The following is a 26,880-nucleotide window of genomic DNA, read 5'->3' on the forward strand; positions in this document are numbered from 1 at the left end:
ACGGCAACTACCGAAAGGGACGCGTTACCTCCGCGGCAGTTGCGATTTTGAATAAGAAGGGGACACCGCGATGAGCCGTTGAGCTCGTGTGGGTCCCGGCTCACTCGGGGGTTGCACAGGCCACACTATCGCCGACTACCACCCCCGCGAAATGACGCTTCGGGTAGCCACCAACTCGCGCGAGGATGCAGACACCTCGACTCTAATGACAAGCTACAGAGAGGTTACTCGAGCATACACCGAAGAACGGCGCACCTTACCCGAACCGCACCGCACTTTAACCAGGCAACAGCACACGATCCCGCGCAGAGTGCAGACGGGGTCGCTAGCACACGCCGCCCTGCTCTATCGCATGTATACCGAGTTACACGACGCCACCTGTCTTTTCTGCAATCAGACCATATGCACCCTGTCGCACGTCATGGCAGAATGCACGTTCCTCAAGAGTCCACTTCCCCCCTCCCGCCCCTACACCCCCCTATCCTACCTCCACTTCCCCACCCCCACTTCTTAAGCAGTGGGAGACCTGGCTGTCCAGCCCAACCCCTGCCCACCCAGCTTAACCTGGCGGCAAGAGGCCAGTATTTGTTGGCGACATATGGGTCCCGTGAATAGGGAAGCACCCCCGAATGGTGCCTGTGGGCACCACCTAATCTTTTGGGCTCAATAAATTCTGGTCTTCTCCAAAGATGACAGTTAAGCAAATTAGCTTTATACAAGTCATAGTAATTTCCAAAACAGCCGACAATGGCACTCTTCTGTTTTCAAAATACTTCGCGCCTGTAACGTGAAGTTAATGAGACATGTCAGTCGTCTTGGAGTGGAAACTTATGTGCAAAAAAAAATATCCCAGCCTTGCAGGTACACAATGTTTTGATAGAAGTAAACACGCGTTCGGTGCGCACACTCTTGCTCGTAAGGTAAATTTGAGGCGGCATTGCCGTTTTATGATTGCCTTAGTAACTGCTTGAACGTCGATTAAGGATTCTTATCAACGTAATTTTTTATTGTTGTTTCGTTTGAGTCTTGGTTGGGGCCTTAAGTCGAGGAAGGTTTGATACTTCATCGGGCGTTTTCTCTGGTTTATCTTCTCTACCCCTGCAAAGTCATCACGCTGCACCTGCTCACAAAGAGGGCAAGCTCAACTGTACGCGCTTCTTGTCAATAGAGAGTTTTAGCTAACCATTTTCGACGGTCCGCTCCGGTTTCGGCGGCACGGTCAGCATGACCGAAGCCAATGCCGTTAGAGGTAAAGCGCGCCAGGCATGCTCAATGGCGCTCCCGCTTGCTATTGGAGCGGAGCGGAACGTAAAAGACGGTCAGCTAAAACTCGCTATTGACTGTGTACCTATTACCACGGCGATTGTTGGCGTGGGGGTGGTGTGTCCTAACCAATTCTTCCTGTGCCTGTTTGCTACAAAAACGGATATTTGCGGCAAAACTACTTCCAAGCGTTGCTTCAGTGCTCCGAAAAATCTGGCGTAATACCGCGGTGTTCAATGCCAGTCGCTTTGCACAGGGAGCAGTGTAAGGCCAAGCCGAAATACAACCGTTGTCAGCAGCCGCCATTGCTAGCGTTTGGTTCATTAAAAACAAAAACAAAAAAAGTAGCATTACTGGCTTTGCTCTTCAATCTAACCTGCGCGGCCGCACCTAGTGATCTTTTCGCGAGTAGCTTTGCTGTTCCATATATCTAAACTTATAATCTCCATGCCGTATCAGACATGATGAGATACGAGGCGCCGCCCAGACACGAGCTAGAGAGTAGATTGTGACAACCTAGCCGATATCTGCAAGTAATGAGCACGGTACATTCGGCTTACACTACAGGAACGCTTTTTTTCTGCGTGTCTTCACCCCCCTCCTCCTCTCCCCCCCCCCCGGTAATGAGACTGTTCGCGGGCCATTAAAAGAAAATACGGTGCGTTCGATTTGCGTTGCGATTGTGTTCTGTGGTATACGACGTGGTTGCGGTTTATTTCTGTACGCAGATATAATCCAGCAATGAGTGGTCAATAGTGCGGTTATTGTGTTGCAACAGTTTTTTCTCGCTGCATTTTGTTGCTGTGAACATGATTTCTTGGCAGTGTATGCAGGTAATGGCCGGGTTAACGCTTTCTTTCAGAGTTTGCGTTAACTGGACCAACAGGCAGGCCTTGAAGCATACCTGTGCGTGCTTTATTTTAATTTATAGGTTCCCGATTTCTGTGTGTCTGAACTGAAACGAATTTCTTGAATGTCTAAGAATATTCCTGTCTCCGGGCGAGCCCAAGAAATAAGTGTACATTGAGTGTACCTGTCAAGTTCTTTTCTTCTCCCGCCGAGGTGTGCGTGAAAAAAAAAAATCTGTATAGTGACTAAAACTTTCGAAGTTGTTCTTGCGTAATTAATCATTGTGTACCTAAACGCACGTTTTTTCTTATTGTACAATGTGTATGCCTAAATGTGCATGTCATAATTTTGCTTAGAGCCCAATAGTGTGGCCATAACATGTATGTGCAATATAAGAGTGTAGTGCATGTTTTTGCATGACTTCGAATCAAAGATGTCGAAATATGAATTTTGAATAAAATAAAACCGAAAAGAATCTTTGTGTAACGCTCCAATTAATATCGCCACAAAGACAATTCGACACCAGAAAACGCACTATTAACTACATGTTTTCTTCGTTCAATTCTTAGACGCGTTACTGCACACACATACCAAGCGATGGGCGGCGGCCATTCCGAGGTATCGCCGCCGCTCGTCCAACTTTCGCGCCTGATGTCAATAGAGAATTTTATCTGACCGTTTTCGACGGTCCGCTCCGGTATCGGCGGCGCGCTCAGCGCAACCGGAGCCAATGCCGTTCGCGGCTTTGCGCGCGACGCATGCGCAATGGTGCTCCCGCTTGCTATCAGCGCGGAGCGGAGCGTGAAAAAAATGGTCCCATCTCCCCGCGAGGGGGACTCGAGTAAATGCGTCGCATAGGGGGTGGGTGTATTGCGTTAACGTTTAGTGTTCGGGGGTTGGTGCTATCACGTGTACACCACACAGCTATCACGCCGCTAGCACGCCGCTGAGTCGCCAACGCACGCCGCTGACGACGTAGTTTGAATGAGTCAAGGATATAAGGCGCGTTCGTAGCCTTTGATTCTGTGTCGGTTTTGTGGAGCAGTGTGAAGAGCACCATGTACCTCGCGTTCCGCCCACAGGTAGTGTATGCGTCGTATCAGCAGCTTCTTGACGTAGTTTGAATGAGTCAAGGATATAAGGCGCGCTCGTAGCCTTTCATTCTGTGTCGGCTTTGTGGCGCAGTGGGTAGAGCACCATGTACCTTGCGTTCCGCCCGCAGGGTCGTGGGATCGAAACCAGGCGCCGGTAACTATTTCTTTTTATAGCGTAGGGGGAGGCTGGCTGCTGCGGACGCCGACGCACGGGTGACATCGTGAGTTATACAAATGCTCTGCATTTAAAATTGGGTCCATCTCCCCGCGAGGGGGACTCAAGTAAATGCGTCGCATAGGGGGTGGGTTTATTGCGTTAACGTTTAGTGTTTGGGGAGTTGGTGGTAGTGAATGCGTTGTATCAGCAGCTTCTTGACGTAGTTTGAATGAGTCAAGGATATAAGGCGCGTTCGTAGCCTTTGATTCTGTGTCGGTTTTGTGGCGCAGTGGGAAGAGCACCATGTACAGTGCGAGTCAGGCTTGTCTAGGGCAAGCGAGCGCGCGGCTTCGGAGCACGCTGGTGACATCTGCTGATAGCGGCTGGGTTGGAGATAACTTGCGATTGCGCATGCGTGGATTTTGGACAGGCTCGGGCCGCTCACGCTTTAGCATTGGCAACTTAAACTTACAGACGCCTCCCACCGAAAGGGGCGCTTCTGTTCTGCACTGCCAGCTGTAGGCGGTAATTTGACGCGATGCCTTATCAGCGCAGGCGTTACGTAATCGCACAAGAGGTTCGACGGAAAGCGCTGAAGTGCACTTTTGTTTCGTGCTTTTTGTTTGCTAAACGGAAGATTAAGAAGATTAGCGCAGGCTGTTTTGCATGATTGCGTAACCATCTGCGGGGATAGTGCACTGCGTCAAACGACGCCTCTGTTCAACGCTCACTGTTGGCCCTGTGGAAGAAACGCGCTCGACGAGCTCGGGTGGTGGCGTCTGGAATAGAGTGGCACGTGCAAGACGACGACTGGCCTGAGCCTGTCCGAGGTAGGTGCACGCGCAAAGGCAAGCTATCTCCAACCCAGCCGCTATCAGCAGATGTCGCCAGCACGCTCCGAAGCCGCGCGCTCGCTTGCCCTAGACAAGCCTGACGCGCACTGTACAGGTCCACGCAGAAGTAAACGGAGCACGGGAGCGGTGGCCGAACTGCATCGCTGCGCCGCGTAAGGGCGCCGACGGGAACCATGGAGCGCTGGTCAAAGAGTGTGTTCGCAGTGCCCCCGCTGCCCTATCTGATATGTTTAATCGCCGCTCTGCTGACGTGTCATGCTCGGCGAGACTGTATTCAAAAGCGGCGCGGGGCTATAGAGCGGCGCTGCTTGCATTGCCGCTCGCAGGCATCAGTGGCGAACGCATCCGCTGCTTATGAGCTGGACGAAGCTGCGCGCGCCCAAAAACGTTCCTTGTTGCGCGCTCTAAAGGGCGGCATAAAATTCTAGGCCGCTGTGGTTTGGCATAGCATGTCATTGCGATATAATTAATTTTAAGCCGGCAACAAAATTGCCCAGGACGATATATAAAGCACAATCACGGATATTTTCGCTGTTGGGGAAAAATATCGCGCTTCCGACGTTTCTTTTTTTTTTTTTATCAATATTGAGCTTGGCCCACGTTATTGCCTCCCGTCAGTCCAGGTCTGTCCTGACGGCAGGGAAATAAAAAAATTCCATGTGGTAAAAATTCTGTGTTACAAAACACCGTAAAGAATAGGTACAATCGTTGCCTGCTTTTACAGCCGGCCTCACAGAGTGCATATGTTATTGTGGCATTAACCCTTTCTTCCCCGTTGACGAGGATAGCCGTCATAGGATTTTGAACCAAATTAACCGATGACGAGTATGGTAGTAATCGGTCATGACGACTATACTAATCACCGGTCTTTTTGGGGCCTTCACGGCGCTTTTCTGCAAGACACTAGGGTAATGCAGTGAAGCCATCTTATCATTCAATGTGGAGTTTAAATCTGCAACACATTCTTAACTAACACAAGGTGCTCGTTAAAAATATTAACGCCGCTTTAAATGCAAAAACAAAATATGTGCCCTATGAGGCCCGCTGTAATAGCGGGCAATGATTGTACCTATTCTTTACGGTGTTCTCTAACACAGAATTTCTACCACATGGAATTTTTTTTATTTCCCTGTCTTAAGAACAGACCTGGAGAGTCACCGGCAGCGATAACTTGGGACAAACCCAAAAGTAAAAAATAAATCCCGCAAGCGAGATTTTTTTTCCTGAACAACGAAAATGCTTGTAAATGTGCTTTTTATATTGACCAGGGCAATTTTGTTGCCGGCTAACAACTGATTATATCGCAATGACATGCTATGCCAAACCAGAGCGGCCTACAATTTTGTGCCGCCCTTTACAGCGCGCAACAAGGCACGTTTCAGGGCACACGCAGCTTCGTCCAGCTCATGACCAGCAGATTCGGTCGCCGCTGGTGCCTGCGAGCTGCAATGCAACCAGCGCCCCTCTATAGCCCAGCGCTGCCTTTGAAGACCGTCTCGCCGAGCATGACACGCCAGCAGAGCGGCGATTCAACATATATCAGATAAGGCGGCGGTGGCAGGGCGAACACACTCTTTGACCGGCGCTCCATGGTTCCCGTCGGCGCCCATACGCGGCGCAACGATGCAGTTCGGCCACCGCTCCCGTGCTCCGTTTACTTCTGCGCGGACCTGTACCTTGCGTTCCGCCCGCAGGGTCGTGGGATCGAAACGAGGCGCCGATAAGTGTTATTTTTTATATAGTGTAGGGGGAGGGGTGCGGACCTGTTGTTGAGAGCGAGGAGGGTAGCGTGGTGCGGGAGAGGAGGAGTGGGGGAGAGGGCGCACCTGCGCGCTGAGCTGTTGCGGACGGACGGCGGACGCTACATGTGAGTTAAAGAAATGCTCTGCATTTAAAACAGTCAGCTAAAACTAGCTATTGCCGGGCGGGCAATGGCACCAGGAGAGTCGTCGCGAAGGTTGGGCGAGCGTCGTCGGTTGCTGCGGCCAGCGCCCGGCGGCCCGGCCCGCCTGCCGCGGAAAAAATGACGTCAGAAGCGTCCGTGACGTCACCAACCTCCTTTTCCCCCTCCCCACTCGCTGCCAAGACGATAAATGCAACGTTTTTCAGACGCCATGTTCCACTAGGTGTGGATTTGGCGCTGTTGGCGCGAATTACGCGGGACCAGGGTGGATGCTACAGAGCCCGCCCCGTGACATAAGCCTAGCGCGTTCAATTCAGATTAGCTGCTCATCTCCCGGCGTGCGGTGCGACCTAGCAACAGCGGCGTCCGTCGTTATGATGCCGCGCAATGGTCACCTTCAACGCCTTGCAAATCAATACCGTGTCCGAACACCGCAATTAGAATAGACGTCTGTTTCATAATCAATAAAAAATGAAAATCTCGGATTCGTGACATGACAGACCCAGATTCGATTTTGAACACACAAGCGTTTTTTTTTTTCTTGAGCCACTTGGTTTGTTTTTAAAACAGCATCACGAGCTTCCACGAAACGAGTGGGACAATACAAGCTTCGCTTGAAAACATGAAGGCAGCTGTCATCGCCGTTGCCATTCTGCTGTCTGGTTGCTTGGAAAGAACTTATAACACCGGCAACTTGGTACTCAATACCTACAAATTTGTGTTTCGGTAGCTTTATTGATCTAGCGAGGCACATATTATCCCCTATGGGAGCCGCAGTGCTTCCCTGTGAAAGCTCGTAAGTATAATGAGGTATACTGGGCAGCCTTGTTTCGTTTGGCGTAGGTATAGAGTAGTGGTCTATTCGCGTACTTCCTACCACCCGTCTATGGATTTATGAATTCCCGCTTCCGTTACGATTTTTTTTGTTTAGTTGGATGGACGCGGTGCTTGAATCCGACGCGCTATGGCATTCATAATGCGCTACTGGGAGTATGTTGATGCTATCTACGCCACCGATTTCAGTCCCTCTTTTTGCTCCTTGACATCTGTGTTATTGGTCGTTATGTCATGCCTTACCACCGGATTGCCGGGGCCATATCGGAGGGTCTCTTAATGTTTTGCGATTATTACCTAATGCTGCCTCCTTTCCTCGCCACGAGAACGTCTGTCCTCACCTTCATGTAGGAGAACTGCTTCTCGGCGTGTACTGGCTAACTACAGTTTGCGTACTACGGAAATGAGTGGATTCGTTCATGAGAGCCTGGACAGACAGACTCAACGTCATAAAAAGAGACTGCAACGACATCTAAGCACGTATTATGGGTTGGCAGCGCGGAAGAATTTTGTTAATTTGAACGTCTAACACGCTTTGTCCGCTTTTTCACATTATTGATCTCCACTTTTCCGCTTTTTCTTGAAGAAGGGTTTCGTACTTTGTCGCTTTTCACGGCTTCGTTAGGGATTCACTTGCGCCCAAATGTTTTTAGAGTGTCTTCAATGAATCTCCTACGTCTTCCGCAACTGCTCGTTCCTGCCTTGCCTAATTAGAAACTTGACGGGACAGAGCGCAAAGGTTCTATTCAGTAAATTTGTATATAAGTTTCTATCCCGGAAGTGTGTGGGTATAGTTCTAGCGCAGCCTGCTCCATCGGCAATGATGGTCTTGCTCGCGCGTCGTGGCTCTACGACAGCTTCCCCTTCTGATAACAAAAAGGTTTGGGAATGGGGGAAATGTAGCGCTATTGGTCACACTCCCAGTTCAAGTGGTCGAGTGTGCCTACTTGGCTGTTAAACTTACACTGTGGGGAACATAATTGCAGGGAGGACGAGATGGAAACGTGTTTGTTGCAGTTTTCTGATGGTGTTTATTTGTATTTTGGATAGGTTATGTTGAACAGGCGAACTGTCCCCCTATCTTTTTTGTAGCATTGCGTGTTTTTTCGTAGGTTAAACTTGCTGTAGAGTAAAGCTCTTCCACTGGGGCCGGTTAATCAGCGCTCAGGTGAGTCCGCAGGCATAGTGATTGTAATGAATGGGCCCAGGATTGGCGTGAAAGTCACGAGTCAGTGGCCAGTGCGTGCGCGAGTAAACGTTGCTTTATGCATGACACGAAGGAAGCAGAAGATAGGGCACGGAAGCAAGGACGCGAGGCTAAAGATATAGGCGTTACGAAAGGCAAGAGGCTAACGGCAAAATGTCCGCAATAAAGAAAGCAAACGTCCTCCGGGGTTTTGTCGCAGCCCCTCGAGGTGTTGAAGTCCCGATGCGTGCGGAGTCGACGAGGACGTCACGGCGAGGCTGGCTCGATGACCGGCTCTAGGCCCCGTCGTAACCAGGCGCGGGACGTCGGGCAGGCATCGTCGACCTTTCCGAAGAGTCACGGCTCGATGGCGTAGCAGCGGGTGTGAGCGGAGGGTTCCACCTCCAGGTGAATCCGGACCTGCGCTCTCTCGCCCAGCGCGTCACCAGCTCCAGGCACGGCCAGCCCACGGGTTGTCGGGATCAGCGGCGGACAGCTCTCGGGAACAGCAGCGGTTGCGCTCCGGGTCTTCCCAGAAACGGTCACAGGGCCGCGCTCTCATGCCCAGCGCGTCACAGGCGTCCCCTGATCACCGGCCTGGTTCGATTTTTCTGCACGCACTCGTTGCAGCCGCGCGCTCGGTCCTCTCTTCCTCTTGGTCCACGGGCACTTCATCACAGTGATCACTCCGAGAAGTGGGGTGGGTGGGTGTGTGAACTATTCTGACCACTCGATGGGGAGGATTCTTGATGAGGATGCACCATGGTGCAAGTGTGTGCGTGCAAGAGGCGCAGCTTCCGCAAGCTGCCTGTGCGTCGGGGTTGACTGTAACGGCTCTGAAGTTCGGCGATGAAAAGGGCAATAGGCTCTTTTAATTGATCAGCCGGTCTCTCACGTCGCTTGACTGCGTTGTTGCTCTCCCTCACTTTATGCGCAGCTAACTGGCGGTTACGGCCACCTTTCACCACTCCGGAGTTTATGGTCGCCTGATGGAGCACTCTCATTGAGGAACGATTTCCAGGCACGTGACGTAGACTGTTGCAAGGATTTCATTGCCGGAGTCAAACGCCGGTTTTCGCTATATTGGTCATATGGCGTTTTCGCCGGAGTATGTTTCTTCCCCCAGTCGCTCTCAGCGTACATTTGCGAGAATGTAAGGCCTTAGTTCATCCGCTTTACCGCAATTAGGATACTTCATGCATCACCGCAGCCGTTCATACTCTCCGCATTATGCACCATGCGACGTTGGCCACTCGGTGTTTTTTGCGACACAGCCACGGCAGCAACGATCAGTTTTAGAGTGAACAACCACTGCGCTGAAAAAACGATTTATGTCTATTGCCGTGTAGGAACCCCCGCCACCTCGCATCCACTGACACTGCCTCCTGGGAGCGCACGCGCGAGTTGCAATTGGCCAAATGAGCATTAGGATGGAACATACATGAACTTTCCAATGCTGCAGCCAATGCAACTTGGGCCCGTTCATTAAAAACTTTATCGACCATTAGAAGCCAACGCGCAAACGTTTTCTAGAACGTTTTTCTTGATAACGACACCGACACAATTATTTACTGGCATACCCTGGTCTCACTGAAGCACTATACAAGCATTAACCGAGGAATATCGTAATGCCAAATGTGAATGTAAGGTAACAAGCGCACGCTCGATAGTATTATAAAACACTGCCATAGGTTCCAGTTCATAAACACAAACTCTAGTTTGGCATTCAGAAGCAAAACTTGCGCTTAGACATGCACTAAAGCTACGCCATAACTAATATCCCCAATAGGTATTTTCCTGTCCGCCGAGGTTCCGACAAAAGGACATCCGAAAGAGAGTGTTTTTGACAGGGGACTGTTTTTAGACATCCTGAAAAGAGCCATCAAGAAAACATAAATATAACACGGGAGCACGTGGGCCGTAACGCATCGTTGCAGCCATTAGAGTGTTTTAGCTTACGGTATGTTCAATGTTAGCGTGTGTACCGTGTGACGGGCCACCCCTCACCAAACAAATGCGGGGGCAGTGCAAGGCGGGGGCTGCTAGTACGGGATACAGATTCACCATACCGGAACGGATGCGCACAAGTCCAGTCGGGTCTCAGTACGCCCGGTACGGACGGTATACGCAGTAGACACGGTATGCTACAACTTTCTATTGGGTGGTTGTCATGTACAAGCGACGGCGTTTTTCATACAAAAGCAGTTCCAATGTGGCGGAGACAGAATATTTTGGGGTTGGGTTGTGGTAGCCTAATTTTCCTCAAATGCATTTTGTTGAGTGGGGTAGGACCAGGTAAAAAAGGCTACAAGCACAGTCACTAAACTCAAACGCATTTATTGAGCTTAAGAGAAACACATATCGCAGTAACTGCAGTGTAACATGGTGAAATCTGCATGATCCCGAAAAATGTGAGGTTAGAGAGGAGACCTCATATGAAATTGTACATGTCCACGAAGCTACGGTAACCGATTTAGTGAGTGTTACACTAGCTCATGAGATAACCATGGTTCTGCCGAAATGACACCCATTCGTACATCACAGATTTGCTTTGTTCTTGCTGCAACCTTTGTGCCTAACGCCGGTTGTTCAATGTGGTTCGAAAAGTAACACATTGGCGCCAGTATTAGGTGTTCGAACAAGTACATGAGCTAGTGAGGTTGAACTTATTTAGTACGATAGATCTAATTGGTGGACTGACAGTCGCTCCTCCAGTTTGGGGAAGTATTGTTGTAACAATGATAGCGCCACTATTCGTCAATGTTAAATATTTTCCCGCAAGAAAGGCTCTTCACAAAAATACGCCACCCACCATCTTGCCACTTGTTTCAGAATATCACTTCGCAACGTTGGCAGCATCTCAACAACTTGGTAACCATGGCTTAAACACGGTGTTCTTTGTTTACCAAGTAAAATGTTTTTTGAGGAACCAACCAGTCATTTTTCGCCGATACATTTGGTACAACTGCACCCAACACGGCCGTTTTACCCAAAAGCGCTGTTTCACTTTTTAAAGTACTGGTTGTTCCAACAAATTGATATAGCCATCTAGACTTCTTAATTTTTATCATCGCCACTTAGATTCGGGATGTCCGTATTTACATTTGAGCAATAAGGTTGTAAGCACTTCGATGAAAGAAACGGCTCAAGTTATCTAGGCAGGGGCATTTTTTTTCAACAGCCATGACTTAAAAGTACGCTTGTGGTAAGGCTTTAATTTGTGCACTTCGGTATTAACTGACTGCTCCCACTGTGAACGGATCAAGCATCAGTCACAATATCATCTTGCAAATCTGAATCCTCTAGACTAAACAGATGACTTTTTCTTTGCGATCCGAACTCCCCCGCTTTGTTTGAATTTTAGATGCATCTTATCGGACCCATTAATATAACGGCATTATAGTGTAAGTCTTTCATATTCTGGTACTTAAACCGTGATCAACAATATATCTTCATGAGGCTTCTATTTGCTTTGACCCGCGGATGAGGACACAGAACCATGCAGAGCGCCTTTTGCCGGCAATTAGACTCAAATAGGAATCGCTTTTTTGGTCGCGAGTGCGTCATTAGTGGCCTTTCTTTCTTTACTGCGATGGTCTAACTAGATTCTGAGGGGCAATTGTTATATAGTTTAAATATAGGTTTTTTTTTTGATGAAACTGTGCTTCGAGACGATTTCAAAGTTGCAACCAAGAACTAGACGGCCTACATTCCGAATGAGAGTTTTTAACAAATAATATTTGTCGAATATTGTCTCGTCATTTTCACGGTACTTACCCAATGCCATGGAGCTGGTACATAAAGGTTACCTTACTGCTTTGAAAGTTTAACAGTAGTTTATAGTTTGAGGTATACAATTTTCAAATGTATCCACAGAGAATACTGCGCCACACCTTGAATGTTCGTCAGGGCAACATCGCTTAGCCTTAGACCTGTTTGTTTGTCGGCCTTACATCCCTCTTCCGTGTTGTTATACAACCACTTGGGTTAAAATAAACCCAGAAACCAATCGAGTTGGTGCACAATGAAGGTTAGCTTTTTAAATACGCGTATATTTAAATGAGTGAGACGGTGGGAAAACTGCTAATGTTGCCAATGTAAATCCTACGTAAGGACTTTATACTTCGTATTATATACCCGACTCGATACGGGAGAAAAAACCTAATTAAAACACCCGAGCCGACAAATAAAACATAAACAGTTATTTCGTAAGCCAGCAACATAGAAGTGTAAGGCGGAAGCCTCCTGGTTTGAACACTCTAACTGTGAGTAGCTGTAACGCATATCTATGATGTATTCTTTTTCTGCCGGTGTCTTTGTCGCATTTCTGTATCAATAGTCTTAGCCGGCCTATAACGCGTACATTAAATTTTTTATAAAAGTCGTAAACGTGCTACATGAACATACTTCTTATGTAATATTAAGAGCCATGTCATCCAAGAAAGCAAAAGCAAGCGCCCAAGAGCAGGCGTTGTATATGCATTGTACTCGCATCTCTTGAAGCTGAATTATCAGCATTTTAATTCATGATTCAACCGCATAAAAATTGACACGGCAATCGACCCCCAAGAACAAGTTGTTAAGGAAACATTAAAAAGTCATACACGGAACATCTTAACAATATATTTGTCCTTGTTTCATAACGCTCCAGCATTTCCTGTTTTCCTGGCTTTCGCTTGACCAATGTGGTTTACTGGCTTGACTGCTTGTGAGGCATAGTTGTCTGAAGACACCCTTGTTTACAATTTTTTAAAGGTGTTACGTAAGGTTGGAGCTCAAGCAGAGAGACATAACCCTATGATAACAAAAGATGAAAGCTTGAAGCGACTCACTGTTTAAACAGTGACGTTACGCTAAGAAAAAGATCGGCTACAATCTTCTGGAGCATTGTGACGTGGCAGCGTTCAAACAAACTACCAAATTAGTATGCCAGTTATTACTAAGAAGTTCAGAAACGAGCTGTTTGTGGTGCCTCTGGGCATGTGTAGAAAATGGCAAATGGAGCCTAAAATTTTGAAGAGACAGAATACTTCCTTTAAAATAACGGCCAAGTGTGCATAATTGGATAAAAATAGACGCAAGTAATTATTCTGTGGCGTTGTGAACAAAGAATCACTACAGTTCCTGGCAGGGTGTGCTCTAGGAACAGACATGGTCGAGAATTCCCAAAAGAACATTTTCGCATAGTCGTTTCACTAATACCTACAGTCAGTGGTTCTAGCAGACTGTACTTGTCGGGAAATGTTTGTTGACGGTGATTTTTCTTCAGCGCGCAGCGCCTTGACACAAGGATGGAATTTCGCATCTAACAATGTGCACAGCGTTGTTTAAACAACGCACCTAAAGCTGTCTCGTCGTTCGAATAAATCCCATGGTGGTGAAACAGGCAGACCAAATTTCTCCTTCACAGCACGACACCAAAATAGACGTTCAGTGGAGCACCAACAACATGAGCAGTGCACGTGTTTCTATGGTTTCACCGCAGGCGACTCGGACGCTCACCGCAACTGGACACGCGTGATCTGAGTGTGGATGATTTAGTGCAGGCAGAGACTTCTTCGGCCCGATGACGGTGCAGAGAGCTACTTCTGGCCGTGGTAGCATCATCGACTGAGCAGACAATGTTTGTCACGTCGCCGAAGTTGTAACGATGCGACAAGATGGTCTTCTACGGTTGCACCAAACTATGTAGTGGTTGCCAGCAGTGATGTGATGACTGGAACCAGGACAAGCGTCCAGATGACTTTCGCTGGTGGCGAACTCTGATTTGCTGCGAAAAGGCCAAAAAAACATACTTTCAAACAAAAAAGCGACATTTGGGGACGCATATTCGAAAAGCCTGAGTTGTGCACTTATTATCTGTAATGTCCGCCACAGATGTCCGAAGACCTCAAACCGTTCAATGGCGAATCTCTGCTTCCATCCACCTCCATGAGTTTGCATGGCCGCCGTAAATCATCAACTAAAACAACTGTTGTGATTATAGTCGTTGTCAGAAACGAAAGGCATCATAAGGTAGGATATGACGAGAATTGACGCCTCCCTGTTTTTATTGATGCTTATATAGTCAACACGATGACATGATAGTAAAAAGTACGACAGCGCAAAGGCACGTAAAATGTCTAGCTTGCGGTTGTGAGAGTTTGGCTGCCGAGGCCATTTTGCTGCCAAGCCCTGTCATGCTAATGTTGGGGCCGACATGCCTATTTTATGGGGCGATATGACTTGCCCTGTTCCCAAATACCTAATTAACCAAAAAACACCGGTGTTCCGAACGTTTTTATGCCGACAGCAAAATTTATAATTAACTACTCGGTACTGTAACCTAAATATGGGTGTCGACATAACTACAAAGAAATTAACAAAATTTGTTACATCTGGCAAAAATAGGTGGTTATAAGTAATATTTTAACAGTGAAGCTGTTTAGTAAATAGCAATGTTTTGACCACAGTTAAAAATACCAAGACATTGCCGAGCGAGCGCATGTGAGCGAGGGCCTAACGGGGACCGCTCGGCAGTTAAAATACAGAAAATGCCCAGCGATAATGCCTGCGTTCGTCGCGGCGACCGTCCAGCGTCTCCGGTGGACGCTTGTTAAGCCAAGCGCACCCGCTTCGGGATACTGGCCAAGATTGGGTAAACAAATCTGCAGCATTCACAGTAATAGTTATCACAGTTGCTCGGGATGAGAAAGACTCCAGCGTTCACCGTAATTGTGGCAACACTTGCTCGGACGAGAACGACTGGTCATAGCGTGCATGGTGATGTCCAATCATTATCGCTTCCAAGAAATTGAAGGCAGCTCCCACCTAAACCAACAACGACGGAGTAAATATTGTTGCGGTAGTGGAGAAGAAGCAAATCGACATCTATCGTGAAACTTAAAGCATCGTGATTTTCGTTTAGGTTGCGTACAGCTTCACGACCTCCAAGTGTTTCGCGTTTGTGTGAGCTGCCTTCATTTTTTTCTCCAGTCATGCTTTAAGCAATAAAAATGCATCACATAAATTTATAGGAACGGTATTCATTACGTCCCGCATTACTGTTTAAAGCACGCGCCATGGCCACACCAACAAAACCCAATGTCGAGACATTGCCGCATTATTAACGAAACATTGGCAGAACCACATGGCTGGGATAACAAACATCAATGGTCATTCCCGCGTCCGAAGTGTGCGAGTGGGGAGAGGCGGTTAAGATACCTTACCGTTTCGTGCAGTTGAACGTCTTCACGTATTTACCCTATATTTGCGGCTTCGACGGAACAGAAACAGCTCAAGTAAAAATGCTAGCTCTGGTCCGCGCGAGAGAGCAGAGCAAAAGACGTGTTGTCACGATGACTATGAAATTAGCTTCACATGATTCTTTTTACAGAAAACTGTTACACGAGGTCTGAAAGAGCTACAATTTTATGGCAATAGCGAAAGGAAATCATAAGTGCACAAATAGCAAATTCGCAGGACGTGTTGATGCAGGAAGGCGTTATTTAACAGCGTGACGTGTTCACACATGGATGCACATTTAAAGACGCATTTACGGATTACACACAAAAATCTATGCGCAGCCGAAGGAAAACCATGTCATTTCACGGTCACAGATCATGACGTATTGAATTATAATTCTGCACAAACAGCTGCTGGCGGCTCCTCAATTCCAATAAATTTGTTTTTATATTCTCTTAAAAACCTTGTCAAATAATTTTTTTTTATTTTATGTACCCTCATGGCCCAAGGGCATTGGAGAGCGGGTGGTACAGCGTACATTTTTAGCAGAGAACAATGTTCAGCAAGTTTCTTTACAGACATAAATTAAACGCAAAAAGATAGCGGTATTATCCAATACCAGACAAGAACAGAAAAAAAAGGGAACAACTTTTGATTACAAGCAATGCAACAATCAGGCCCTTCAACCGTACAAAAACTAAATAGATGTACCCAATGATAACAGTGCAAAGCAGGCAACTAATGAGCAGCCTATACTCCAATGTGCGCGCGCAGCCGATTTTTTAACTCTTCTAAGTTGTTAGTTTCAGCGACCGCTGATGGAAGGTGGTTCCACTCTAATGACGTATTTGGAATGAAAGGTGATAAGTAAGAAGCACTACGACCAAAAGGCGTGCCCACTTTGTGGCGATGATCCATGCGCGATGAAACGTAGGTTGCCCGGGTGAACAATGCATTACGTAGATAAGAATTCGTGAAATAATAACTATGATTCCTTCACTAGTTTTGTGAAGAGGGCTAGCTTGGTTTTGTGAAAGACGGATATAATTTCTGAACTCCCAAGTCGGAATGGCAATGTCTTTCTCCCTACTGCAGGCGACTCTGCAGTAAAACGTGGTTTGGCAGCGCTACAAGCGATTCGTTTTCTGAGAAGCCCCCAGACATCTTACAACCTGCAAGTCTCCAACTGCTTTTTTATAACCAGCGCATGAATTAAAGTGCTTTCCTAGCCACGACTGGCGACGGCGTTACCAATGTATTTATCTTGTATTCCACACAACCCTAAGCTAAGAGGCGCATGGCGGTTGTGTAGAGAACTAAACCTTAAGCTGAAGGTATGGTCCGGCGAATATACACCATTATCATCCGCAGGCGCACGTACTCAGCCCAAGATTATCGAGCTACGCCATATCGACGGCAGGGGTGACATATAGTGGTGAATAACGCGTCTTACCAGTTACAGGTAAGCACACCAGGCCGGCCTACTCAACTGACCCTGTTCTGGCTATTCGCTACCCTTCGGCGTCGGTACCTGCTTTCTCCATGTGGAGTGCTAACTGCAGTGCCACTCAGGGCCAGCAAACAAACGGAGAGTTAGATTGCACGCCTGAGAGAGCACTGCGGGAATTTAGCCGGTGCGTTTGCTTCGGCCCACAGCGAATTTGGGCACCATGTTTCCCCCAATCCGCGTCATATGTCGCTGGCACCATGCTCGGATTTCTATGCATGGCTTGGACGGTTACAGCTTAGAAGCAAATGCTGCATAACTCAATGCGTTGTTCCAGCTTCCATCCATAGGCAATCCATCCAAAGGCTTTCATCCAACTGCGCAAGAACTGCGTGCGCGATAGTTTCCAGCATAATTGTAATTCTTTCTGACACATGGTGGGTAAAAATCGATATGAGAGTTTGCTTTCAAACACTTTTTCAACCAATTTTTTAGCTACTTTTGAACTCATGTTCAATTTGGATTTTAAATAAATTCAAGGTAGTTGTGGCAACGTCGCTGCTTGAGGCTCACATCTATTAAGTTGACTTTCTAGCTGGTGATAGCCGCTAGAAGGAAAAGTAATACAACACGCTCAGAACGAAGCTGCTGCGTTGGTAAGAAAGTTAGACAGGGTTAGTCAGTTCGACAACATCTGTAAGTTTTCAGTGTTTTAATACCTGTGTTACACGGCAACTTTTATTTCCCCGATAATCACTTATTCACCAGACCACACTATATATGCAAATAAGCCAGTAGAGAGGCATTGCGTTCGAATGCATCGAAAATAATTGAAAATGGCAATTTATAGCAGGTATTAAGCACAAAACGTCTTGAAAAATCTTTGTATTATAAAGGTGGCTATACAGCAGCTTCAAGCATATGCTGAACGTTCCGCTACGACTGTCTCCTCGGGAAGCAGGACGTTTAGACTAGCGCGAAGAAAACCTTCGTTTGAAGTTTTATATATCAGACCGTATAATAACCTCTGACACAGTGGAACAACTCCTTTTTCAGAGTAGAGCACGTGCCCCCGCAACAAGCGAATTGCCCACGCTCGATTAAGATTTAGGCGCCATTGTACGTCACGAGCATTGACAATTTAAAAAAAAAGTGTGTACAAAGACATTTTTAGAAGTAGAAAATAGACAACAGCGGCATAAAAGACGAGGTAAGGAGCCAGGTACTCACTTCTAGAGAGAAAGACTTGGAGGCCGGAGCTTTGGCGCTTCTCACTGAGTCGCACCCGTATTTCACTGGATGCAGTGAACTCCCTTAGCTGCCGCGAGACGCACTTCAGGCGCAGCTCTCCTTTGCTGAAGTGCTGTTCACCGAGCCTGAAGCTGAGTCGTAGCACCGTCCCTGGGGACGACTGGTACTGAACGCCTTGTGACGGGGAAAGGGACACGTACGAGTCCTGCGCCTGTTCCCGTGGCATGGGATAACAACCGGAGAGGCAAAATGGTCCTCGTTGCAACATTGTGAAAACGTTGTTGTAGGAAACATTAGAAATCGAATACAGCTAAATCGGCAATTGAAGCACCAGAATTCATAAATCTTGCACAATTCATCTTTCACACCTTTTCTTTCGCACCTTTCTACACAAGAAAGGTGTGAAAGCTTTGTTCAAGTGTCGGTAAATTGTAGAATAGCTTTATGCTAAGCAACTAATATAGCAGCGATGAAGGTCCAGGATATATTTTCTAACCAGAGAGTGCGTAAGTTGCGTCAAAAGGTTTGCCTTTTTTTGAGGACTTCCGGTTTCTTACTTTACATATCATTGCGCCGTTTTTTTCGATATGTTATTTTTGTGGAGCAGAAGCACGTTGTTTAGAAGGTCACACTTACTCGCAACACAGCCTTCGTCGGGAGATATTTTAGAAACTTCCAGTATAGTTTGTGATCTTCAGTCTCCTAATTCAGTGTTGTAAATACCAGATTTTGTGAGAATTTTTTGTGGCTGCGTTTGGAGTGTCTCACACGTAATATCACTACCGATCGCTACAGGGTACAATGAATATTGCTTTTGAAGGCACGCGGACAAACGTCCTCTAGTTTAAACGCGCTATTACATTTGCGTTGCCGTTTGTAGTAACATTTTGTGCTATGTTTCGTTGCATCTGGCATCTCTATTTATTCAACCATTTTGGGAGCAGCGTCTGACGTTGTCTCTAGCTTCTGTTAAACAACAAAAAGCGTTTTATATGTAATACCAAAGCATGTCTTTTACATAGGGTGAAAAACATTAGGGCCATAAGCAGACGTGGGCCTGAAAGAAACAAACGTAATATGCAATCACATTTCTATTATGGTACAGGTGTGAGTACCGTACCTTCTCCCACCAGTTCTTGTTGTACATTATTGAAACATGTTCTGTCTTTCTAGAGCAAATTGCTGCAAAGTTTTATTTGCACTAATTCAACTGAAACACTACTATGCGATGGGAGGAATACCATAAAAAGCGGCCACTGAAGTAAAAGCAAGCGGTGTTTACTGTCTCTGAAGGACACCCACCTCTCGGTCGTTAACAAGCCACGTAAGGCCATGGCTCGGCAATTCCCCATCAGCGTTGCACGTGAGGTCCACAAGGCTACCAAGGTTGTAGCGCTTTTTGTGTCCTTGGAGATGAGGGCCATCCATAGGGGGACCTGCATTTATGACAGAACACGGAAATTCAGCGTATGCGGAACTTGCAACAAAGTTGGTCTTCCGTTGCGCACATTAATTGCCCCATGAGGCCTAAAATTTAATTTCGCGTACATGCATGTGTTGGGCCTGCGTTATTCACGAAGCGCTCATTGTGGCTTTGTAAAACACAAATTTCCAGCAGAACAAGCGAATAAAGGTAAACAATGCTATAGGACGCACATTTTCTCGATATATACCAGGTCTGAAACTCCAAATAGGCCCCATGTATCAAAAGCCGGTCCGCGGTTGCCGCCTGCTCGCCCCTCCCCCCGCCCCTGCTAAGGGGCAAAGAGGGGAAAGCACATGGCAAGTTGACGATCCTGTCATCTGACGGCAGATAATTAAAGTAGTACTTAAATGCTTGCGGCTGCCGCCGTAGGTTATTAAAACAATAAACCAAAGAAACAGAAATAAATGTTACTAGAGTTATGCTTTCTAATTTTAACACCAAGGTTTATTCTGTGAAGTTTTGTATTTCAGGAAGTGCTCAGACGGTCCAGTTTTTCTCTCCTAGGCGTCGGACTCTTAAACGCCCTCTAGCTACAACGGAGCAGGGTGACCAGTGCCGCACGAATTCTAAAGCGGAGTTTCGAAACTGGTGTATATTGAAGAACTCTGATAGGTCCAAATGCGAAGGTCTAGTGCTCTTAACCTTGAGATGGTGTGATCAAGAGTAATTACGGGAAGATTAACCATCTAGAGAAACTGAGCACACATCCGTGGTTCGATTATAGAGATACAAAAAATTGCCTAATTTCTCTGGCGATATGTAATTTAGCGAATTTGAGAAGCTGGCTCTAACTTGCGTTGGCTAAAATAAATAACTTGACAGCTGAATAATTTGGTCGCTTAATGACTTTGGTTCAAAGTGCTTGCAGTAGAAATTTCAGTGTTACGAAACTATCTTCCTCATCAAATGGAAACGGAGAAGATGAACGAGTAATATTATATTGAAATACTCAACCGCTAAGCCATTAGAAATGGGGATGTTGTATTTCTGTGTTTCTTAATTATAACTCGGAGATATGATCACGTATGGTTCTGCACTGTCTCTAAAGATCAGATGTACTGATAGCTTTAAAATTGCAATTATTTTATAGGATTATTTCTATTGTGATTTCACGAATACTGTTAGATGCGAAATGCTCTAATCTTAATAATCTGACCAGTATACCCGCAAAAAAACGTACACTATGACTTTTGTTTTAAAACAAGCTATGTGTTTCATTTGCAGTTTCAACAATAAGCAAGATCATAATCCGAATGTCTGATTGATAATAAATCATTATTTTTTGCTTCCATGCAAGAACACTAAACTACTCTTTTAATTCCTCGTCAGTTTTTTGCTTCTCGTGTTGCTGCCGCGCAGCATATGTTGTCGCTCCCATTCTGATTCTATTGTGACAGATCATATGATTTGCATATTCTTTGCTAGTTCCTTAAAGTGGTCAAAATCTGCGGCCATGGCTGAGGTTGTAACGCCCTGTTTTGAGCAATTGGAGCTAGACTCGTAGGTGTGTCAAAAAGCAGCAGCTTCTTTAAAGCGAAACCTCTGTTAGTGGGACTGATGGCGTCTTGTAAAAAAACTAATATAATGCCCCATAGCCCAGTTGCTCGAGTGAAAAGCTCTGCTCAGATCTGATGACAAACGGCGAGTGTGTGAAAACGGCCTTCCGTTACGTCAAAACTGTTACTTGAAAATCGCAAAAAAAGAATAGTTCTAGATTATACAATACACTTATCGACCATGAAGAAAGAGTGCAATTTATCTTTGTTAGTGCAAGAGTATTTATTAGTGTATTAGTGCAACAGTATTTATTAGTTCAAGAGTACCTTTATCTCATAAAGCACGCGTCGGTGTACATTTTGAACATTCGCGGATGTGTTTACCAAGTACGTGTCGCACCTGTTCGTTCATCGTTGGCGATATGGGTCTTTGCAGGCTCCACGGTCGACTGGACTCACTTTCAGCAAAGTTTGGGCGCACTTTTACTGAAGTTTTTGACGCACTCTTGAAGCAGTTTACGCGTTAGAAAGCTCTCGCACTTCTCTCAAAATTGTTTAGGAAGGGATGGTGAAGGTGTTTTGAAACAAAAGACTCAGAAGATTGCACCTATTTCAGCACATTTACTGCATCCCTTATGTGGTCGTACTGATTGATACCACATAAAAAATGGGTATCCAATTTAAGCATCAGAGCGCGCTGACAAGTGCAGTTTGAGCTTTTTTTATGTGAGCATATATTTCTTCGTATAAACCCCATCAGCTGTTTACAGCTGCTTTTATCCGGGGTTTGCAAGCTATACCGAGCAATTATCAGCAAGACGTTCAGACTTCTTTTGGTTTGGTTTTAACGCAATGAATTTAAACAGCCTGCTTCGGCAGTGATAATATGCGAATAGCTTTACAAATCTGAATAAATGAGTACAAATCTTAACGATGCTGCAGCAAACGCGCAGTACACCTGGAATGCTATGGAAGATTTCAGAAAGGAATCAACCATCAGACATTTCGAGTGTCATGCTCTGAATTTTTTTCAAAAGAAGAGGTTTTTTCTAATTTGTGGAAATTTAAATTGCAAAGGTGGTTGGAATCTAATACTATCCTTAAATAAAATTGATTTTCTATAAGAAATTTAATTTATAGGTAGCTTAAATTACGCAGCAGAGTGAAAATATACGTTGCTCAAGGATGACGCAATTCGACAAGACTTCACCTTTGTGACAATTCTTCACCTGCGCTGCCACCACAAGCATTAAAATGTACTGAAATTTGGTAACGACCTTTCACTAAGTTTAAACGGCGTCACAACCAGAATTCAATAAAACGAATCTGATATTTAGAAGTATAGCGATGGCATTTTTTAAGGTTTTCGAGCTAACGGCTGTGTGGCTTTATTAAAAAAAATGGCGAGAAAGGACCGATTGGCCGGCTGGTATTTTGGCATTCTTCACCCACAGCGCCATTGGAACGGGGAACAGAGGAAGGAGAGACACAACTTTGTAGTTATAGGCAAACATTGGCATCAGCCAGAACAGGACAATTGTTGCGCACTCCACATTTCGCGCGGAATGCACTGTTCGTTAATATACGTAGAATGTACCTCTCAAAAGCATCTAAAATGCAACAATCTTTCGCAGCAATGAGAAAATATATAGTGACAGCAACCTTACTTCGTAGCCGAATATTTGTTAATGAAATATTTTACGCTAACCCAAATATTATGCTAACACTAGTTACCGTAGATGCAGAATGAGAGGATGCATTTAAATTGCCATTACTCATTTTAGAGAATTTCACCACGGACTTGCTAATGGCAGTGTAAAAGTACTGCGTTGTTACGTTACCCGAAGTTGTAAAAAGCTCATCTGGGATGCTTCCTGCAGCTCGTCACTTGGAGGTACAGTTTTTGCGGAGACCATAAAGGTTTTATAGATCAATTTGCTGGGCACTTTACTGGTTTCACCTTTTCATTCTAGTAACGTTTATTTGCGGTTGATAAGAGGGTCTCTTTTCGGAACACTTTCGCTAAGGTATCGCATTTTTAAAGCGATTCTGCGGTTTTCACTCTTCGCAGACTGTTGACCCACCGACTTTTGCAACACCCACCCCTCTGTTTTTACTGGATCCCGTCCTTACATGTGCTCCTTCCACAAATTCACTCGTATGTCGTTGGAAGTAATTATAGTACAAGCTTTTGGTGTTAGTGTTTCATGTTACAATACCTTTAGAATTGTCAATGTACAAATGCTAGTATTTACCTTGAACTATTAACCTCTTTCTTCAATATATTTCCCTTATAAAAGATACGGGTGAATAAATAAACACTGAAAACTGATAATATTGCGGTTACGGAAAAGTTCTATTGTGAGATTCGGTTGCCTTGATCTCAACTCATCAGGTCACTGAACTTAAATAAAGAGAGGGATATAGATGAGAGTAAAGCCTAATTAATGTTTAAAGCAGTACTGAAATGGCATCTGCTAACCTAAGTTTTAAAGAATTCGAATTAGAAGCACATTTTAGTTTCCTTCTAATCAGAATCATCAGAGTGAGTAACGAAGTGAAGTGGTTTGTCGCCACTCACCCTTCGAAACAGATCTCTAAGGTCTACGCCGGCAAACTGAGACAGGAAGAAAAAGAGAGAAGACCGACGGAAGTTCATCGCCTTGCGAGACGCTGCTCACCGGAAACGTCGACAGTCTTGCCGTAATCCCGGAGGGTTAGTTCCTCGCTGCTTACAAAGTAAGGCAGTGCGGCGTGCGAAGCACACCGAACATCCATACTGCCGTGCCAGAAGTGGCTGGGCTGTGCGACGAAGGAAAGGAGAGAGTGCGAGTGCCAGAGTCCCTCGTCGTCGAGCTTGTGGCCACTCTGCACAAGTTCGCCGCTCGCTGTTGGCACCTGACAGGAAGGATGGAGGGAAGTGGCAAAATAGGGTTCCGGAAAATCAATACTTCATTCTTTATTACCGGCACGCTTGACAACTCTCAGTCACGCTCATATTCTTTAATCCACACAAATGTATTGTTGCGGACAGCTTTTGACAGACTACAGTGAAAGACTTCAGTATGATGGGAATGTCGAAGATAAGACGGTTTTATTACGTGCGCAAAGGTTGATTCGCTTTAACATTGTTGTATATGAAACAATACAGCAAGAGGAATAGCACATCAATGAAATACTGAGGTAACTGTATACCGCTAAGTGCGTATTTCGTAATGAACCGTAACTTCAATATTCAAGCTTGAATATTTCTTAGAGAAATCTGAAGTTAACGGCAAATTTCGTTTCTATGAGCCTTATATTCAATCCCACCACTTTTTAAACAATGTTTAACATGATTGAACTTGTTTCATCGGTTCCAAAGGCATGTCTTAAAGCTCCTCAGCTTATAAAACAAATTCTAGCAAGACAAGTGCTGTACGACATGAACTACCCACAAATACCATCACATAGCATGGTTCACCCAAATGTTTTTTTTTAATTTCCTTAATATAAAACTACACGTATATCAACTAGGAGGGTCGCTGTGAGTTCATAGAATGGCTACTGATGCTGTATCATGTAATGTAGCCAACTGATTATATTAGGGCAGTAAATAAGTTACCACATTTGGTAATTGGGATTTAGATTTTTGGGAATAGCTTGAATGCTTCGTAATTAGTATTTTTAAATCACGCACAATTTTAAAAATTTCAGGGCGTTTTAGAGGATATATAAAATCCGGGTATAAATATGCATTGAAACTCTTTAAAAAGCCGTAAACAAAGAGCGGATGACTGCTCTCCATTCTCTAAATATTGCTGTGTAGTTTTTGAAGCTCCGCACACAACGAGTGTCGAAAGCGCTCGGAGATCGACATTATCGGAAAGTTTCACCATTTGTAAAGTCCTGGGCTGCAGAAGGCTTGCCGAATTGATGCGATTTAAATTTTTTTCCCTGCAAACGACATAAGCCCGAGTACCCGAACAACTGAAAAGAGCCTACAGCTATCATATGAGAAATTCGTGGCGTTCGGATAATTTTCTCACAAGTTTTTATATTTTTTAAAGGTTGCAACTGCTGTAGTAACTTGTGCGGTATATACTGTAGTCATCGAGGTTACGCAGCAATTAAGTTTCCGTTTTTGTTGAGGTTTATTCTTAGCACCAAAACTTACATTGCTTACAGATAAATTCACACAAACAGGTCCAAGGGTTTAACACTATAGTGGGACCCATATTCAGGATTTACTCCTCCAGAAACCGTGCTCTACAGCTCGACGGAAACCTCGTTACAGGTCATTAAATGTGCGTAAACAGTAGCCAGGAAAAAGAGTGTACCTGCAATATACAATATTCAATACATATACTTTAGCAGTATTCAAAGTCGTTTTCATCGCGCAGAGAAGACGGACATACAAAGAATTCATTTTGAGTAATTTGAGAAATATTTCTCTGACAAACAGCCCACCCCGCTGAAACAAACTTCAGTATTAGCGACTACCTTTGTAAAACATGAGGCAGAGGGGCATTAGTTTGGAATGTTATCCACCGTAACACCAACCGAATATTTCAGGATAGGGTGGTATGCTGCAGGTGCCAAACATACCATCCAGCTTAGCTCATCATCATCATCATGATCACCAGCCTATCTACGCCCACTGCAGGGCAAAGGCCACTCCCATTAATTTCCAATTAACACGGTCCTGTGGTACTACGACCAATTCATCCCCACAAACTTCTTGATCTCATCTGCCCATCTAACTTTCTGCCGCCCCCTGCAACGCTTGCCTTCTCTAGGGATCCACTCTGTTACCCTTAATGACCAGCGGTTATCTTGCCTTCGCATTACATGCCCTGCCCACGTCCATTTCTTCTTCCTAATTTCTACTAATATGTCCTTAAGACGGGTATGTTCCCTGACCCACTCCGCTCTTTTCTTGTCCCTTAATGTTACACCTATCATTTTCCGCTCCATTACTCGCTGTGTGGTTCTCAATTTTAAGTGGAACCCTCTTAGTGAGCCTCCAAGTGTAGCTCTTTCACCTTAGCTCACACGGACACTAACTGTGCCAGACAGATTCTCGTGGAGCAACACGCAGCTAAACTCACCCTCACCATTTGTCTTCTACGACAGCCTTACCTTTCTATCGTTGATATACCAGGTGAGCGAAGCATTCGGTTTCGAAGGCCCGTACGAGCACGTCAGGTTTACTGGGTCACCGATCTGGTACTGGGCATGCAGGCCCCTTATTATCGGATCTTCCAGGGGCAGCACTGTCAAAATAAAAGAAGAGACAATCTACATCAGTTGATAAAACGTACTCCTCGTCCTTATTTGCCGTCAGAAAATCTCCGGAGAATATGTCCGCAGAAGGAACTAGTACTGCAACAGATTATGGGGCCAAGAAATTTCCCTATGAAAGAATGAGCCATCATAGTTACGCAAGAGTACCACAAAACCTGTACATATTTAGTGAATGCATGAGCTCACAATAATCACACGTCTCACTTGGTGCGGGTACCTCGTTAGTGCGGGCTTTCCGTAGACGAAAAACATAAGAAATATTCAGCTTTATCCAGGTGATGTGCACGCAAATGGAAAGACGCAGGGACGAAGAAAATACTCGTTTTAAAAAGGCAGCTCCGTGTTCTTCACTTCGTACACGAAATACGTAATTAGAAAAAAATATAAGCCACTCTACTCGGTTAATGTGGACGACCAGCGTAGCTGAGGGACAGAAAATTCTCAACAGATTCTAATTCTTAAAGGGAGTGGGGCTGAGACTACCTGCATTTGGACGCCATTTTATCCTGACAGATAATCGGTAATCACCAGATAGACGTATTCAAATCAT

At 45.5% G+C, this 26,880-nt stretch overlaps 1 protein-coding gene across 1 annotated transcript in view; it reads right to left on the reverse strand.

Annotated features, from left to right (window-relative positions):
* Positions 1-10,464: 10,464 nt before the first annotated feature.
* LOC144179368 (uncharacterized) overlaps positions 10,465-26,880 on the reverse strand; it is a 139,881-nt gene continuing 123,465 nt past the window's right edge. The window contains exons 4-8 of the mRNA XM_077707696.1: positions 26,166-26,299; positions 23,726-23,942; positions 19,365-19,498; positions 18,042-18,273; positions 10,465-13,910 (exon numbers count right to left, since the gene is read on the reverse strand). Of these exons, the coding sequence (XP_077563822.1) occupies positions 13,825-13,910; positions 18,042-18,273; positions 19,365-19,498; positions 23,726-23,942; positions 26,166-26,299 (803 nt within the window). The 3' untranslated portion in view covers positions 10,465-13,824. The remainder of the gene's footprint in view (positions 13,911-18,041; positions 18,274-19,364; positions 19,499-23,725; positions 23,943-26,165; positions 26,300-26,880) is intronic.

The sequence above is a fragment of the Haemaphysalis longicornis genome, unplaced genomic scaffold (genome assembly GCF_048455015.1).
Source record: "Haemaphysalis longicornis isolate Haplotype H1 unplaced genomic scaffold, Haemaphysalis longicornis Haplotype H1 scaffold_4, whole genome shotgun sequence".
Classification (NCBI taxonomy): Eukaryota; Metazoa; Arthropoda; class Arachnida; order Ixodida; family Ixodidae; genus Haemaphysalis; species Haemaphysalis longicornis.